We start from the raw sequence: 18938 nt of genomic DNA, 5'->3' as shown, positions 1-18938 counted from the left end.
GAGGGAGAGACAGGATCTTCCTTAGTGCTCAATGGCTGTCAGCCTGGCATAATGGGTGAGCTCCAGACTAGAGAGAGACCCTGTGGAGAGTGACTGAGAAATGGCACTCAAGATAGACCTCTGGCCTCCACAGGGACAGACAGACAGACAGACAGACAGAGACACAGACATGCATGCATGCACGCACGCACACATGCATGCTTATGTTAAAGGGGTGACTTTTATGCACAATTTTCCATAGTAGGTAAATGCTAAGTTTATGTAAATTCTTATATTTAGGAGAACAAGAATAAGATCCAAGCTAGAAAATGTTATGTAGAAAAGAAGAAAGGAGTGAACAGTTTTGATCCTAAAGCACTGATAAACAGAGGGAAGAAAATACCGATCACAACCAATGAAACTGGTTGGGATGGCACACACCTGTAATTCCACTTAGGTGGTGGAGGCAGGAGGATCTGAAGTTCAAGTCACCCTTGGCTTTACAGCAAGTTCTGGGGCAGCCTGGGCTACACAAGGCCATGTCTCAACAATAACAACAACCACCAAACACCAAAAACCACAAAGCACCGTGGCTGAACAAACTGTCTGTAACTTCACAACCTTTGTGGCCTTGTCATTGGTTGTGTGACCTTAGGCAGAGCACTCAACTTCTCTGTGCCTCGTTTGTCAAATGGCGATGACAAAGGTATATACAGTGTAGGCCTTCCTTGAGGATTCAGTATGTTTTTATTTCTAAAGTGCTTAGCACACAGCTTCACACGCAGTCAGCGCAACATGAGGGATTGCAAATAAAATATAAATTATTCCCCGGGGAGGCTGTTGCTAAAAGGTGGGCGCAGAGTCTAAACTGTTCCTATGATGTAGTAATCCTTCCCCAGTTCAATTTCCTCTTACAGGCAAACGTACGTGGGGCTTGAAGAAGCAGGTGATCTGGGGAGGAAAAGCCCACTGAATATACATGTGCACGCACTTGCTGTTTTTACGGCCCAGGGTGATGGAGAGCGGAGCCTCCCCACACTGCCTCGCAGAAGATGCACTTGAATGGATTAGCCCAATGGCAAACAGGAGGAGACCTGCCAGCGTGTGCGTCTGTGTTTGCTCAGGGTTTAGACTTTGCCCTGGCGAAGCCCTGATAGTCACAGGTTAATGAACGAGTGAAGCTGATCTTTTTAAAGGCGTCAGCAGAGAGTAGAGCCTCGAGATTTACTCCTACATATTAACATCGTTGGTTGTTCATCAAGAGACCTGTCGGGGGTGGCAATGTCACAACAGCAAACCATAGCATAGGTGTCTCTCTTCTTGCTTCCTAACAAGGCTTATATGCACAGAATGGATGCTAGTATGTGTGTGTATGCATGTTTTAATAAGATTTATTTGGATTTATATGAGTGTCTCTGTGAGTGAATGTCTGTATGTGCAGGTGCCTTTGGCATCCAGAAGAGGGTGTGGGATCCCCTGGAGTGGAGTTATTGCCAGTTGCAAGCCTGAAATAGATGCTGGGAGCCAAATTCGGATCCTCTGTAAGTAGCAATCTTAACCACTGAGCCACCTCTCCAGCCCTGGTTTGTATTTCTTAGGTGAATTTTGCTTAAGAACACTCTAGAGTGACGGAACATTTAATACACATGGCCTGCAGAGCCCTGGAACGCCTCTGATGGTCCCTGGTTCACCTACAAATATTCAGGGCCCACTCTGGTAGGACACTCTTCTGCCCTTCCGCTGGTCAGGAGAGTCTCTGTTCTCATAGGCTATGTGCAGTTCATGGACAGGAGGGAGAGAGAAGGCAAGAACATGCCCTGCCCAACTCCAACCCACATTCCAGGAAGGGACAGCTTACGGGACACGTGTTTATGGGGAGCTCTCTCAGTGTGCCCTGCATCCATGCTTCCTTAACGCTCTGCAGTCACTAGGGATGGACGCCATCACCTTCACGTCTGTCGCCACCCAAAGACTATATTTGACTTTAAGAGCTCTGTCATAGCTCCAGGAACTCTGTGCGTATTTTATAGAAACATTTTAAAATATCGATATAGGATCTCAACACTGAGCCATTTATTCAGCCATCCACTTACACTCAGAAAGCAGGGGAGGGTGGTGTGGCGCCAAGATAATTTCCCTCCGAATTATCAGCAGAAAATGTTTGCATTTTTTATTTTGCTTAATTCTGCCTTCAAAAATTAGCATATCATACTCGGATTATAATTCAGTGCGCTATTTATCCATACCAATATTTACACAGCGATCACCAGTGGGTTAAAAAAAAAAAACAAAAAACAAAAAAAAAACCCTTGGCAGCTGAGGGAGCAGCCACTGTTTCCCAACTGCGAGTTGTTTTTCTCATTTTTATTATGCTGCTAAATATCTCAATAAATCAGTGATGGAGAAAATACCTCCACAAATTTGTGAGAAAAATAACATTACAGAACTATTAACAATAATGAGATTTGTGGGACTGATTCTCCTTGTACTGGGAAGATCCCCAGTGCCTGGCCTTCCATCTCAGTCAGAACAAGAGAGGACAGCATGGCTGTGTTTATCACAAGAGAACCCTGGGCAGTGAATGCAGGTGACCCACCAGTCACCACACATCACACATCTCACACACAAGGCCAGGTCTCTACCGGCTAACCCTAGAGGATGGATCTGTGAGGATGAATTCCCAGGTGACAGGGTTCCCTGGGTGACTGGTTCCCTGGGTGATGGGTCCCCTGGGTGACAGGCCTATTGTATAGCTGGTCCCCTGAGTGACTGACTTGTTTCCTGGGTGACTTCTCAGTCAGTCCCCCGAGTGACTGGTCTCTGGGTGACAGATCCCCTAGGTGGTGGGTCTCTTAGATGATCCCTGACAGTTAACACATGTCAGATTGACCTCTTGTCTGGTCCCCAGATGCCTAACCCTCTGATAACATCACAAGATAACCATGGGCGACTTGGCTCCTGGTGACCGATTCTTAGGATAAATCGACCCCTGAGAGACTGATCCCCAGGTGTTTGATATTTGCATCTAAAATGAGTGATCTCTGGATGCATCCTCAGGGGGACCGACGCCTGGATACTCTGCCCTGATGGACTCCCCCATGATAGATCACTGGTAACCGGTTCCTGGATTGCCAATCTTGTTTCTTAGCGTACTGTCAGGGAAAGTCCGCCTGGAGGTCTTAAGGAAGCAGCAAGGAAGCACCGGGATAGAAACTGCGGCTGTTCCTAAGGAAGCGTCGCTGTCACCACAGACCTAAGGTCTCACAAAGGAGAGTGGAACTGCGGAGTTCAGTTCTCTGCATGGCTGTCCCTTAGAGAGCACAGACTCTGTGATCTTCCTCCTCCGCTGTGCTGCTCACCCTTAGAGAGGAAGAACGGAGGTCTTAAACTCAGAGGGGCTCTTCTGGTGCAAACCCAGCCGCTGCCAAAGGCGATGCTTGTTTCTAGAGGACGGAGTGGATCAGCTCTAGCTCTCCAGGCCTGCATCTCCCTAGCCCCAGTGTAGGAGATGCATTTGTTCACAGGCTACCCAATCCTCTCTGAACCGAGACAGAGTCCAGTGCAGCATGACCAAGGGGCCTTTGCTGGATGTATCCCTCCAACGCCCAGGCATAAGCGCTGTAGGTATCAGGGCAGACGGCGTGCCAATACAAAAGTTTGATTTCACGGCCAATTAAGCAGGGTCTCCATGCTGAATGGAAACTGTCACTCACCACTAAGTCACGCAGCCAACAGCCCGACTGGCGGCCTGCAGTGCTGAGCGGGTGGATGCCTGGCAGTTGCTTATTTCTTAAGTGTTGCCTTTTCTCTCTGTATGAATGGTCAAGCTAGGAGCTGAGGCTTAAACAACAGGCTAAATACAGCTGCTAACAAAAATGCCTTTTGTCTGGTCCTTGCCCAAGGTAGCAGACAGCACTCGGGTGTGTGTCTCAAGGCAGCGAGGGCCAGTGAAGGAGACTGATACAGGAAAGGAGGACACCCAGGCATTTGGGATGGGGGTGGAGAGGAGGGTGAAAGAGTGTGTGTGTATGTGTGTTGACATAATGCAGAGCCTCAGCTGAGATCTATCATCTATCTATCTATCTATCTATCTATCTATCTATCTATCTATCATCCATCTATTTACCTATCTATCTATCATCTATCTATCTATCTATCTATCTATCTATCTATCTATCTATCTATCGTGTGTGCACATGCATGTATGTACATGTGTGCCTGTGCAGATGTCATTTCTCAGGTACTGTTCCCTTGGTTTTAGAGGCAGTGTCTCTCAGTGGCTTGCTGACTTATTTTATTTTACTTTATTTCATTTTATTGAGCACGGGTTGTAGGAATCAAACTCCAGGCCTCATGCTTGCAATGGCAAGCACTTTATCAACTGAGCCCATCTCCCTAGCTCGGTACTAGTTTATTTCTGAAACTGGGTCTGCCTATCAAGGTAGCCTAGGCTGGCCTAGACTTCACCATCCTCCTGCCTTATCCTCTGGAATGCTGGGAAGACAGGTCGGCCACCATGCCCAGCTGGGAACTATTGATTTTCTTCTTTGTTCAGTTAAAACTCACCCCACCAAGAACTGAAAACCACAATGAATGGGAAAGGGCTTGGGGTGCACCCAGGAGGGCTGAGGGTGTACAGGCCCCGCCCCTTGCTTGCAGGCTAAGGCATCATCTGTGAGAACAACACCACAATGTCTGCCCGCCTTGGGTGCGTCCTAAATATATATTTCATGGCCGCTTTGGAGAGGAAAGTATATTTATAGTGCCTTTAGTGCCATTCCAGTGTATTGTGTAAATATGTAAATTAGGCTCTGAGAGCTACACAGCAAAATGCCTTGGAATAATTTTCGTGAATAAATCATTCAAGCCTGCCCACCGCATAGCTGCTTTCCAGATGCCTTTTGCGACACAATTCCAGGGGAGACTCGCTCAAAATTTAGAGAAATGAACCAGCTGGTTGGCCAGAGCTTGATGGGCATGTCCTCCAGCGATACTCAGGAATCACCTTCTCTGGAATGAGAGGCTCTGTGATTTAGCCTGATGCTACTGCCATTAGCTGCTGCTGGGCGGAGCAGCCATGGGCTCCTCAGCAAAGTCTTCAGGGGTGAAGACAGGGATAGGGACAGATGAGGGAACATGGTGTTGATGGGGGCAGGCAGGGATGTGGCTGGGTAGGGACACATTAGGCTGAACAGACCATTTGGGCCATGGGACACCTAAGTGTCTCTGTCCCCCTGGATGCCAGGCGGGCAGGACTCTGCATAAAAAGGCGCTCTGCCCGGAGAAGGCCTTGCCAGGGAGCTTCAGTGGAGAAAATGAGAAGATACAGTGTTTAATGGTTTGTGTAATGAGGCCTGAAATAGATGACAGCTGAGATCCAGAGGCCCCTGGGTCCCAGCAAGGTGTTTAAATATTGACGATCTATAAAAGCTCGCATGCCACTGTGAGCTGGGGCTGGCCTGCGTTGCAAAGGGGATGGGACAGCTTGCTGTGTTAGTTTTCCAGTGAAAGGCCATGGTCTAGCAACCCACCACAGTCAGGTAGCAGCATTCACAAGAGGATATGGATGGCAATTGTCATCTAGTGTTGGTGGCAGGACAGACAACTCTGAATATAGTCACTGCAGAGAGCTGGTTGCCTGTCCTTGGGGTCATGGTGAAGATGATCCCAAATGATCACAGAGGCCCTAGAACCTTCACTAACTTGATGACTCCTGTCTCTACAGCTGGTCAATGCCTTGTTCCTTGGAGATCATCTAGTCCAGCAAGATGAAACCAAAAATTTTTTCCTTCCTTCCTTCCTTCCTTCCTTCCTTCCTCCCTCCCTCCCTCCCTCCCTCCCTCCTTCCCTTCCCCTTCTCTTCCTTTGTGTATTTTTATTCTCTGACAATTTCACATTTTACAACATTTTCCCCACTGCCATCCAGGAAGAGGTTCTAAAAAGTGTGTTTGTTTGGAGTGTGTGTGTGTCCATACAAGCATGCACACACAGCACCGTGTGCAAGTTGTGGAACATGTGTGCAGGTCAGAAGATAACCCTGGTCCTCAGCTCCTTCTTCATCTGAAACAAGATCTTGTTTGCTGACATTAGGCCAGCGGTAGCCAGCTTACAAGCTTTCCGGGACTCTCCCATCTCCGCCTCCCAGCTCACTGTGGGAGCACCAGGTTACAGATGTTCCACCATGTCCACGGTTTAGGTAGGTGCTAAGGCTGTGTAACCCTGAGACCCTTTAATACAGTTCCTCATGTGGTGAGGCCCAAACATAAGATCGTTTCATTGCTACTTCATGACTGTAATTTTGCCACTGTTATGAACTGCAGTGTAAATACCTGTGCTTTCTGGTGGTCTTAAGTGATCCCTGTGAATGGATGGGTCATTGAGTCCCCATTGTAACCCACAGGTTGAGAACCTCTGCTTTAAGGATTTAGATTCTGGCCCTCACACTTGTGTATCAGGTGCTTTACCCACTAGGCAATCCCCCCCAGGCCACCGTTCCAGTCTATTTCCCCTTTGATGTTTCCAGATCACTCGTCAAACTTATAACCATCCAGAAGCAACATGAGGGAGGAAGGAAGGAGAAATATCTGCCACAGGATGTGACGTCAGGGCTCTTCCCCTGTGGTCATAGCCTTCTTTAATACCAGACCAAAATGACTCCTAACACAAAACCCATCTGGCACTGGGAAAGAAGCCCCTTCCTGAAGCATGCCTGGGACTTCGTCTGTGTTGATGCTCAGGTCATCCGTGTGAGCCTTGTGACCATGTGATGGTCACGGGGAAGCTGCTTGGGACTGTCCCTAATCCCAAGCTTCCAGTGGTAATACCCAATTCAAACCACCAGAAACTCATTATCCAGTAACATCCACCCTTCATCATGGAAACAAAATGGAACGTGCACACACAGTAGGAGAGATGTAGATTAGTTCTGACACTGTGGAGAACAGGAGAGAGGGTCTCACAAATCTAAAGGCAAAACTGCAGATGATCCAGTTGTCTGGGTGCTGGGTATACAGCCAAAGAAAAGGAGGTTAGTGTATCAAATATAGATACCTTTGTCATATAAGAGAGGAAGCCAGCTTAGACATCTGCCAGCAGATGAATGGAAGAAGGAAGTTGTGATAGAAATACTTAATGGAGCATTACTTAGGCATAAAGAAGAATCAAATTCTGTCATTTGTAGCAAAATGTATGGAGCTGGAGGAGGTCATGTTAAGATACTCAGACACAATGGAGCTGGAGGAGGCCATGTTAAGATTCTCAGACACAATGGAGCTGGAGGAGGCCATGTTAAGATACTCAGACACAGAAACACGAGTATTTGCACTCTGTCTCAAATGTGGGGACCAACAAAGAAATACAACATGGAGGCCGAGTATTAGTTACTAAGGATACTGTGGTTGGGAGTGGTCAGTGCATGCTCTTGTGACACCGTGATTGGCATATAACCGGCCTCCCACAGGCTTGTGCACTGAATGCTTGGTGACCAGCTGGTGGAACTATTTCAGAGGTGGACCTAGCTAGAGGAAGTAGGGCACCACAGGTGGGCCCTTGTCCCAGGCGCCTTCCTGTCTCTCCGTCTGCTTCCTGTCTACCATGAAGTAAACAACTCCCTCTACCACACTCTCCTGCTACCACATACAGCCAGATGTGTAGGACCAAGTGACCACAGACGGAACCCTCCAAACTGTGAGCTAAGACAAGTCTTCCTTCCTGAAGTTCTTCATATCAGGAAATTCTGTCCCAGCTGTGTGAAGGAAACAAACAGAGCACACAGAAAAATAGCACACTGTGGGCTGGGCTGGGACCAGGAGGAGAGAGCTTGTGTAGCGTGCAAGAAGTTCTGGGTTCCAGCCACCACATACAACCCTGCATGATGATGCACACCTATGACTCCAGCACTCGGGAGATGGGAGCAGGAGGATTACTCTTGGCTACACAGAGAGTACAAAGCCAACCTGAGTTGCATGGAACACTCTCAAAAAATTAAATCACACTGAATCCCATTAATATGCAATTAATGCTTCTTTTAAAATGAGCGAGAGAGGGCTGGGATGATGGCTCAGGAGGTAAAAACTCTGCTACTCTTGCATAGTACCTGGGTTTCACTCCCAGCACCTAACGGGGGCTCTGTTCTCAGGGAAACCAATGCTCTTGTCTTGCCTCCTCAGGCATCAGGTACACATGCAGTGCACAGACATATGCAAGCAAAACACCTGTACACATATAATAAAAAAAAAACGATTCCTTAAAAAGCGAGCAAGATATAAAAAAGGTCAGAAGGAAGGAGGTAGGGCAGGAGTAGATCTGTGTGTGTGTGAGCATGTGTGCATGTGTATGCATGCGTGTGTGGTTGCATATGTGTGCAAGTATGCACATGTATGCATGTGTATGTTATACATGTACAGGTGCATGTGTGTGTGCTCATGTGTATGCATGTGTGTGTGTGTGTAGGTACATGTGGGTACATGTGTGTGTGTCACAGGGTACATATGTGTGTGAATGTGTATGCATGTGCAAGGGTGCATGTGAGCACATGTGAGTGGGCACATGGTTTATGAACCATGTGTGTGGCTGTTTACAGTTCTGTGCACACACACAGGCCAGAGAAGGATATCAAGTGCCCTGCTTTGTCACTCTCTGCCTTATTCTCTTGAGACAGGATCTCTCACTGAGCCTGCAGCAAGGCTGGCAGCCGCCATCAGTCCCCACTGATCCTCCTGTCTCCACCACCCATAGCACTGGTGGTAGAGGTACAGGTGCACACATAGCCACACCCTGCCTCTGCTACAGATCTGAATTCAGGTCCTCATGCTTGCACAGCAAGCCTCCTCACTCACAAGCCGTCTCCCCAGCTCAGGAATGGAGCTTAGCCCTCGTTTTCAGAAGCCAGAAAGGCACAGAAGTTGATGTGTCGTTTTCTCTATTAATAAGGACGTTTGTAATTATCTGAAGCGAGTGAGGCTCTTTCCACAGGCCACCAGCATTAGACCCCTGAGACGAGTCCCTGAGACACTTCTAGATCTTCCTGATGAGCTGAAATGTCTTCGAGTGTCCTTCGCCTCTCGTCTACCCTTTCCTGAGAGTGACAATTATCATCTTTCGGAGTGTCACGCGGCTAAGGCATCAGAAATTGAATGCCCGAGAGGTTAACAGCACAGCTGTGGTTACTAGGCACTCAGAAGGGGAACAAGAAATGAGTCTCCTCTTCCACACATGCCTTGCTAGAGAAATGCAGGGAGAGGAGGCCAGAGGCCCCATGGACCAACTGCCTTCAGTGTGGCCAAGAAGCCACCATATGGGCAGTGCGTGGTTCTGGCTTCCAGCCAGGAGTGCATGGCTCCATGGCTCCTACCTGATGGCCTGGCTTCTATGACGTAGCCTGTAGTGGGTGTGGTACCAGCATTTCCCTCTGTCCACTGAAGGGTCAGCTCAGAGGCAGATTTGGTGACAAGGACATTTCTTGGTGAGCCTGGGGACCCTGTGGGATAAAAAGAACAAAGAGAGTAGATATTGGTTTTGAGGGGACTGAGGACAGTCAGTGGTGACAGAAATTAGGTAGATAGATAATAAGAAATTAAATTATTATCTATCTACCTATCTATGATGTGTGTGTGTGTGTGTGTGTGTGTGTGTGTGTGTGTGCGCGCGCACACATGTACACCCACATGTATGCTGGTACCTGCAGAAAACAGAAAAGGACATCAGAGCTCTTAGATCAGCAATTCTCAACCTGTGGGTCACAACTCCTTTGGGGTCCCATACTGGATATCTTGCATATGAGATATTTACATTTTGATTCATAACAGTAGCAAAATTACAATTATGAAGTAGCAACAAATAACTTTATGTGGCAGGAAGACATCCGGTGTCAACTTTTGGCTTCCACAGGTATACACACACACACACACACATACACATACACACACACACACATGCATGCACACACACACACACCAAAACAAAACAGGAAGTAATCAGAGGACAGAGACAATGTAGGCCAGCAGTTGCCCAGTGCTGCTCTTCAAACAGTGGTCTGCCTCCTGGTGAATGAAGCAGACTGAAGGGGCTGCGAAGGTGGAACAGCTCCCCCGCCCCATGGCTCAAGAACACTAGAAGCTTCTTATTTGTTTTCCTTCAAAAATATGATTCACAGCTGGACATGGTGGTGCATGCCTGTCACAGCTGGACATGGTGGTGCATGCCTATTATCCTAGTGCTTGGGAAACTGAGGCAGAAAGATTGTCCCAAGTTTGAGGCCAGTCTGGGCTACATATAAAGACTGTATATGTTAAAAGGGTTTACAATTTTCATTTATTTTTTTCTTAAGGTGTTTTTGTTTGTTTTGCTCACAGAAGCTCATGTTCTCTGTAGTTTGCTTTGGATTTTTAAAACTTTTTTGAGACAGGGTCTCATAGAGCCTAGGTTGGCCCCAAGCTCTGCAGTGAGGATGGACTTGAACTCCTGTCTCCACCTCCTGAGTGCTGGGATTCCAAAGCAGGTGAGAGCGATGAGGCTCTGCTCGGTTATCAGTACAGCCCACTCACCCTCGGCTGGCCCTGCAGTGACATTGGCTTGGAGCTCCGGCCCGTAGGCGATGGTCCGCGCCTGGACACGGAAGAAGTAGGTCACTCCCTTGGTGAGGTCCCGCACCTTCAGCCAACGTTGCCAGTTGCCTTTCACGTCCACGGTCACCACCTTGCTCACGCCTGCAATGGCCACAAAAGCACGGGGAAGAGGAGGCTGAGCTTGGAGAAGCAATTGAGCATGCCTGATCTGTAGTGATAAGAAAGGAGACAGCCCTGGTGGCTCACTAAAGGAGCATTGCTTACAATTAGGAGGACTTTAAACGGTGATCCAGCCAATTTTCATCCCAGATAAGTATAATTAGAGTTTAAACTTGATAAGTGACTTTGTCCAAGAAACCACCAAGCCTGTGACAGTCACAAAGGGAATGGCCCAGACCTCACTGAAGGCAGTGGGCAAGGGAGGAAGTGCTCAGAGAGTGCTCCCAGACTATATCCTGGAGACCACCCTCTTCCTGCTCTGCTTCCAGCTATTGCAGAATCCTGCCTCACTAACAGGCTGACTGCACAGAGGCTGCTTAGCCAATATGGAAGGCAGGGTATGGAAGAGGCTGGACTCAGTTCAAAGGTGAGCCTCTCCTAATGACTGGTCTGGAGCATGACCCAGCTGGCATGCATATGACTTGCAAGCCTCAGACAACTTTTGGGAACGTCACCCAGGTAAGATGGTGTTAAATCTGTGCCTCTGGGTAATGGCCCTTTGTTCAGAGAATAAGGACCATACAAGACAATGTTTCTGTACAGAAATACACAAACAAAATCATATATTCCATTAAGAACTGGAATTCCCTTATTCATGGATATGTTTCAGGACCCCTGATTTTTTTCCTGAAACTGAGGATATATGTATGTGAATGTATATAGGCACATATACACCATACACATGACTTTCCCATAGAACCAGAGTTAATCTGTCCTTTTCATGGTATAATGCTGGCACTCTTTGTGTATTATTTTAAAACAACTATTGAGCCTTTATTAAGTAAAATAAGGTTGAAATAAATATAAGCATTGTACAATAGCAGTGATAGTCCATCTGACCACCAATACAGCCAGAGTGGCTAATGAGATGGTAAGATCCTCTGATGGGTACACTGAAACTTCAGTTTGATTACTGAGCCAGTTACTAATGGAAGGGTAAGATTCACTGCATGGATACAATGAACAAACTTCAGTCTGATTACTGAGATGGCTACTGAGTAACTAATGACATTGTAAGATACACTGCATGGACAGCTGACCAAACTTCAGTCTGGTTACTGAGATAGCTACTGAGTGACTAAGGGGAGGGTAAGATACACTTCATGGATACACTGACCAAACTTCAGTCTGGTTACTAAGATAGCTACTGAGTAAATAGTGAGAGGGTAGTGTATACAGCATGGATATGCTGGGAAACTATCTTATAATTGAGATAGCTAATGGGAAGATAACACATTGGGCATGAATATGCTAAACAATTGACCTGGTGACTGAGACAGCCACTGAATGGCTAACAGGAGGGTAGTGCATATAGCATTGATACTCTGGACAAAGACAATTCACATCTTGGTCAAGATGGGGGAAGATGGAGGGAGAATTAGTTGCCCTACTTGAGCTTGTGCACATTCTAAAGCTTATAGATGGTTTAGTTCCCCAATTTAATATATTTGAATTGTGGCTGATTTCCAGGAAATGATATTACAGAGAAAGAATCAAAGAATAATGAACATCACTACACAATTAGGCAGTGAGATTTAACATTTAGTGGAAAGGATAAACACTTAAATTATATAAACACACATTTCCCAAGGGGGCAGATGAGGTTCTTTGTTTCCATATGTTTGAAATCCATGCAATGTTTATTTTTTAAGTTAGGTAAGCTCTCAGCTGTAAGACTTCCCTGAGTGTTCACTCATCTCTGCCTATACATCTGAGATGACATGAAGAAGTACTTCTTTCATGTCTTCCAGGACAGCAGATGTGTGTCCCTGGAACATTGATAACTGCAATGGATACACTGAACAAACTTCAGTCTGATTATTGAGATGGCTGATAGGGGATGGTGCATCCTGCCTAGCACTGCTGCCCACAGCCTGCCCTCAGTATGAAGGAAACATAGTGAAGTCTGGTCCCTTTAATACCACATGGGCTTGCAAAGGAACCAAAGAGCCATCTTATTAAAAATGATCCGTTGTTCCAGGCCATCAGAGCATGGATCTGTAGTCCCCAGGTCTCCAAAATGCCTCTTAGCTGGTTCATTATGTTCAGATTATATCTTCAATACAAGTTCGTGTCGGCTGAATTATTGCCTTCTGAATTATTTCAGCGTGATTTAAACAACTTCTGTTTGACTCTCCTCATGGGAGGTGGGATCTGAAGAAAAAAATTGTGTTCATTTCTGCCCGAAGAACTGGACCCTACCTTCATACACACTAATAAAGAAAGAGGTTACAAAGATGGTGGGTGACACAGGGCGACTGTCACTGCTGGGGACCTCTCAGATATAAGGTTGTTCTGAAGTGGTACCTTCTGTGTTTGGAGATGCTTAGTTCTCTCTGGAGCAGACATAAACTCATTTAGGGACTTTGTATAGTTGATTCCACCAGGAGGAAGAGCCAGACTGGCCTTCCCTCCATCTCAAGTGTGTCAGAATTTTATTTATTTGCTCAATTTTAAAACCATGCCCTGCACTACAAAGCCTTGGGGTACAATCTCATAAAATACTACAGTTTAAAACATATTTAAGAAACATAAAAATATCTCTGCCATAAAATCAGATTCCCTAAAACATGGCTCAGTGCTCAAATGGCTCAGTGCTCAAATGGCTTAGTGCTCCGTGCAGCTCAGTGCTCTGGGCGGCATGGGGTCTGCGAGACACAGCACTGAGTCCTACAGTGACATGATTGGGTGGAACTCCAGTGTGTGATGTTTAGGAAGCATAATGCCCCTAGTAGTATGATACTCTGATGACTGGTGCTCCCAGTGGTGGGGTACTAAGCTGGTGCAATGTCCCCCAGCAGGGTGATTGCTCCCAATATTCCAACTTCTCGGTGGTTAGTTACTCCCAGGGAAGCAGTGCTCCAGTTCGGTAATATTTCAAGAGGTGTTGTGCTCCCACGGGTGTAGAGCTCCAGTGAGGTGCTCTTCCCAGTGGAGATTTCCCAATCATGTGGTACTCTTGGTGTGGGTGGTGCTCCAGTATGATGGTCTTCCCAATGGAGTATGGCTACTTTCAGTAAGGTCTTAGTGAAGTGGTGCTCCTAGTAGGGTGATGGTCCTAGTGAGGCAGTGCTCCCATGGGTTAGTGATCCTGGTGTACCCAGCTGAATGCTTGCTTTCTCCATTCCTGACAGTGGCAGGAGGAATACTGAGATATGTGAGAACAGAGGGCAGAGAAGAGCAAAGACAAGTACTTCCTGTCTGCTGCTCAGCCAAGAGTGGGTCTCTTAGAAGTTTGCAGTCCTAGGTCAGCAGGTGGGAAGTCTTAGCCTCAGGTAACATTGTTCTGTTTCCTTGGCTGATGGTTTAAATTTCTTTCCCTCTCTTCCTTCCTTTTTCTTTCTTCCTTCCTTCCTTTCTTTCTTTCTTTCTTTCTTTCTTTCTTTCTTTCTTTCTTTCTTTCTTTCTTTCTTTCTTTCTTTCTCTCTTTCTCTCTCTCTCTCTTTCTCTTTCTCTTTCTTTCTTTCTTTCTTTCTTTCTTTCTTTCTTTCTTTCTTTCTTTCTTTCTTTCTTTCTTTCTTTCAAGTACTAGAGATGGAACCCAGGCCTAACATATCAAGGCAGGTGCTCTATCACTGAGCCACACCCCCAGCCCCTCACTGGGGGATTCTAGGCAGGGGCTCTATCACTGAGCCATACCCCCAGCCCCTCACTGGGGGATTCTAGGCAGGGGTTCTACCACTGAGCCACGCCCTAACTCTCTTTTTTCTTTTTTCATTTGAGACAGTATGTCATGAAGTTGTCCAGGGTGGCCTTCAACTCTCTGTAGTCCAGCTGGTCCTTGAACTTGCTTGCACACCTGCTTCAGTCTCCTGAGTGGCTTAGGAGTAGCACTTGCTTCACCAGGCTCAGCCTTCCAGGCTTTCTGAGGTTGATACCTTCCACAGGGAGTTGAGATAAACTGTCAGCTCAGTGAGCAGCAAGGGCCCCACTAGGTTATCGTTGTTGGGACCACTGTGTCCCTGGAGGAGAAGGGTTTCTGAGATGCAACTTATGACCCTCCCCTCCTGTCCCCGGCTGTAACCCATTCCACAGCCTACTGGCTCAAAAGGACCCTGTTGGTATCTGAAGATGATTACTAAAACAACAAGGCTAGCCTGAGCCACACTTAGGCTAACCTGTACTACACGAGTTAGATCAGTAAGATTCTTTCTCAAAACCACACAAGTACCATTTGGCCTGGGTCTTGTGTCTTCTAGTCCACCTCTGATGGGCTTATATAGTTGATACTGGATCAGGTCTTGGTCTTTGTCATACAGCGAGGCTCAGCTGGAATGACTGAGCAACACAGGGATGCTCAGCTGACTGTCAGTCAAGGCAAGGGAGGTTCTGGGTCACCTTGCAGGCCTTGTTCAGGTGTGTGTGTGTGTGTGTGTGTGTGTGTGTGTGCTTGTGTGCATGTATGCTTATGCATATATGTTTGCGTGTGTGTATAGGTAAGTAGGGCTCTAATGTGTCCTGTGTTTAGATAGCTGTTGATCTCTGCGTGCCTCACTGGCTGAGCTTTCACTCATGTGAGTCAGGCAGCCACAATCAGAGTAAGCTGTGAGGTTTGAGTGGGGAGGTCATGATCACCTCCGTCTTGCAGGGCTATTCATGGGCCTCATGGCTTAGTTGCTGCTGTCTACAGGCAACTCTGTAGTTCTACTGGCTGGGCTGTGTGCTCTGGTCACTGACATGCTGGAAGACTGAGCCTTGGATCAACCATGATAGACATCTAGGTGGATGTAGGGATGGGTCAGGTCTGTGAATGGTCCAAACCCAGGGCTACAGAGTGAGTCTGAGGCTAACCTGGGGTACAGAGTAAGTTTTGAGTCTAGCTTGGGATACCTGGTAAATTCTGACTCAGAACAAAAGCAAAAGCAAGGATGTGGGCATCTGGATAACTTGTCCTTGAACTGTGTGCTGAGGCCTGGCTGTCCTTGACCTGCAGAGCCAATAAGGGGCCATGGAGTCACTATCCTGTCCTCCCGTCTTTGTTCCTAGCACAGATGAAGGAGCCAGACCCTATCTGTACACGGAGAGGCGATGGCAGTGACAGAACACCTTGTCACTTATGAAAAGAGGTGAAAATAGGTGCAACTGAAGTGACTCTACTAGCTGTCGCACACCCCTGGCTGTGTGGCTAGCGCCTGGCACTTAGACTCCAACGCAGGCTATCGGGAACACATGCTTCCTACTTCTTTCCCCACCTCACTCATGCTTCAGAATGCTGCACATGCACTGGACTGCCTGGGTTCAAGTCACACCCCCCTCTGTCAGTCTAGAAGGCCAGGGCTGGAGTAAATGAATGGAGGGCTCTCGGGGCCCTTGAGATGGCCTGATAGATAAAGGCATTTGCTGCCAAGCCTGTGACCTCCTGGAAGCTGCTTTCTGATTTTCATAGGCATGCCGTGCCACAGGGTGTGCATGCATGTGCATATGTGTGTGTTAAAACAAAGTTAAAATGCAATTTTGAAAAGATGGGCTTTAATAAGCTCAGTGTGTGTGTGTACATGTGTGGTGGGGGAGGCTATCATGTATGTACACAGGTATTCATGTGTGTGTGTAGGAGCCACAACAATGTTGGGTATATTGGGTATATTTCCTCTGGTGTTGCCATCATGACTTTGATATAGTACCTCCTACAGGTACTGAGGCTATCTGAGCAGGCTAGGCTGGTTGGCTATAGTATACCAGGGATCCTGTCTCGCCCCCCCACCCCCCCCCCAGTGCTGGGATTATAAATAAGTGTCACCACAGCCATGCTTTTATGTGAATGCTAGGGACTGAACTCATATCCTCACGCTTGCAAGGCAAGTACTTTACTGACTGAGCCGTCTCTCAATGTACACACGGGCACAGATGCCGGGATGCCAGGTGGCAGGGGGGTAGCGCTGTGCAGGGTACACAGTAAGTGCTCAATAAACACTGCCCATCGTTCAGATGATGCCCGATGGGGTCATGTCTACAGGGATTGAATATGACAGAACACATTGTTGTAAAAGATGACCAAGTACTCCTAGCTCTGGCAATGCAGGAAAACTAGAGACCTGGGGTCAGCTGGCTGGGAGGAAAAGCTGTTGGAACTTTGCAGAAAGCCAGGTGGAGGGCGGGGCATACAGAGAGAGGGAATCCCCAAAAGAATGCAAGTTCCCAATGGCATAGATCCCACTAAGGAATGACAATCTCTGGGACAGTCTTTGGAGGGCAGTTATTAGCGTTAGGTAAGGGCAGTATGTGCCACAGGGTTCTAGGAGATTCAGGAAGTCATTAACACAGGACATAGAACACAGGATGCAGGGGAGTCAGTTGCTTGTTTGAGGATGAATGAGATACTAAAGCTACCTTTGATTACGAAGGGCACACAGGTCAAGGAGAGCCATGATCCTGACAGTCACTTCTTAATTGAATGGCTCCAACTGTTTGCTGGGTGCTCGTGCGAGTTGGGAAGGAACCCTCCTGAACAGATAGGAAGGTCTTCAGGAAGTCTCCCATCCCCTCTCTGCTGAGCATGCAAGAACAATGGGCGTGTCTACTGGAAATCTGTCCTTGGATTTTGAAGGTAGCCCCACACAAGCCACTTGTTGCTCACACTGGAAAGAGAGCCACCCAGCAGGACTGCAGCAGTCACTGTCCACCGCCTGTCCAGTGCCATTTTAGACTCTTAGAGCCCGGTCTACAGACCACCTCCTCCACCATGCACGAAGCTCATCGGTGGGCCCAGAAACCCTTGGCTTTTTCTTTCTCTCGCTTTCCCAGCTCTGATTTGGGATGCAGCTCAGAACTGACGGTGCAAAAGCCTAAGGCCATAGTTTATGGTGAGCATTCTGTCTTTCTTAGAGTATCATAAAGCTATGGCAAATCTTCTTGTCAAAAGCATCGGAGATTCGGTGTAATAAAATCGAGGGCTTGAATGTTCCCTTTCATACTGACTTCCCACTCCATGTGACAGCTTTCCAAAGGAAACTCTTGACCATGGCTTTAAATGGAAAGCCATTATTATCTGGCTGGCTGCTTCTGTATTGTTTCCTCCTAGATATTAACTCTGTGTTTTGCTATGTATCTGTGTATATGACCAGGGTGAGGTGAGATTTGAACCTGGCTGGACGTGACTCTGAGTACACAGTAGGGTGAGGAAGAAAGGCCACAGAGCCCTCAGTGGACACAGGAATATGTGGATAAAAGATGCAACCACAACAGAACTCAAATAACACCCAGAGGCAGAGCTGACAACCAGGTACCTGGTATTTGACTAGGTCTTTTGAGGCCACATCTTTAATCTGCCACTTCCTGCTGACCTTCAAGCCCCCCCAAGAAGAATACTAGTTGGAATCACCACTGATCTCTCCTGCCAGTTCCTGTAGGGTCCCTGGATCAGCTTTCCCGAAGCACCCCATCCCGTGACCCATCTATTTCTGATCTGCAAGCATGTTCTTGTGGGAACAACGACCTACTTTTTAACCCGTGTTTTTCAGGCCATGGTGTTTACCAGCCAGCTCTAGAGTCTCTCACTTTCCACCGGGAACCCACCAGTTCATCTAGTCCTTTGGTCAGCAAGCCCCAGGCCTGTTTCTAGCTCGCCAGCACTAGGACTGAGCAGCACCACAGCTAGGGTGTTTTCATGGGTCCTAGGAGCTCCATTTGGGCTCTTATGCTTGCACTTCAAGTACTAGCAGCTGAGCCATCTCCCCAGTCCCTCCATCCCACCTTCTCAGCTTCTTGCAAGCTCGACTAGGCAGCTCTGGCTCTGTGGCTCCTGTAGTAGAGCCCACTATGCCACGCCCCCACCTTACCTTGCACTGGTGCTAAGGGCTCATACACCACTCGATAGCCCTGTAGGATGCCGTTGGCAGCTGATGGCTCTCCCCAGGATACGTTGAGTGTGGTAGAAGTTATTTCTGAGAATGCCAAGAAGCTGGGGGGCCCTGGAGCTGGGAAAGTAGAGCACAGGTGTGCAGAGTGAAGACCAGCCCATTTCGGATTGCCCACCCAGGACCGTACCACCCCACGGGACAGGTGGAGCTCAGTGTTATCCACATTGCAGCAGTGTAACCAGTGCCAGAGAGATGGGACACACTGAGCAGCTGCCAGCTTCTTGGGATCCACAAGAAGCATGGCCCCTCCCAGAAGACCACGGAGGATGCTGGAGCTGAACCACAGCTGTGAGCTGGAAGACCAGAATGAATTGCAGAT

At 47.6% G+C, this 18938-nt stretch overlaps 1 protein-coding gene across 2 annotated transcripts in view; it reads right to left on the bottom strand.

The window, feature by feature from the left end:
• Sdk1 (sidekick cell adhesion molecule 1) overlaps nucleotides 1-18938 on the bottom strand; it is a 974090-nt gene that overhangs the window by 32460 nt on the left and 922692 nt on the right. For both annotated transcript variants that reach the window (XM_006504712.1, NM_177879.5), the window contains 3 exons: nucleotides 18539-18676; nucleotides 10524-10685; nucleotides 9332-9457 (listed from right to left, as the gene is read on the bottom strand). In XM_006504712.1, the coding sequence (XP_006504775.1) occupies nucleotides 9332-9457; nucleotides 10524-10685; nucleotides 18539-18676 (426 nt within the window). The remainder of the gene's footprint in view (nucleotides 1-9331; nucleotides 9458-10523; nucleotides 10686-18538; nucleotides 18677-18938) is intronic.

The sequence above is a fragment of the Mus musculus genome, chromosome 5 (assembly GCF_000001635.26).
Source record: "Mus musculus strain C57BL/6J chromosome 5, GRCm38.p6 C57BL/6J".
Lineage (NCBI taxonomy): Eukaryota > Metazoa > Chordata > Mammalia > Rodentia > Muridae > Mus > Mus musculus.
Note: the sequence above shows the minus strand (reverse complement) of the source record. Positions and strands in the feature narration are given on the sequence as shown.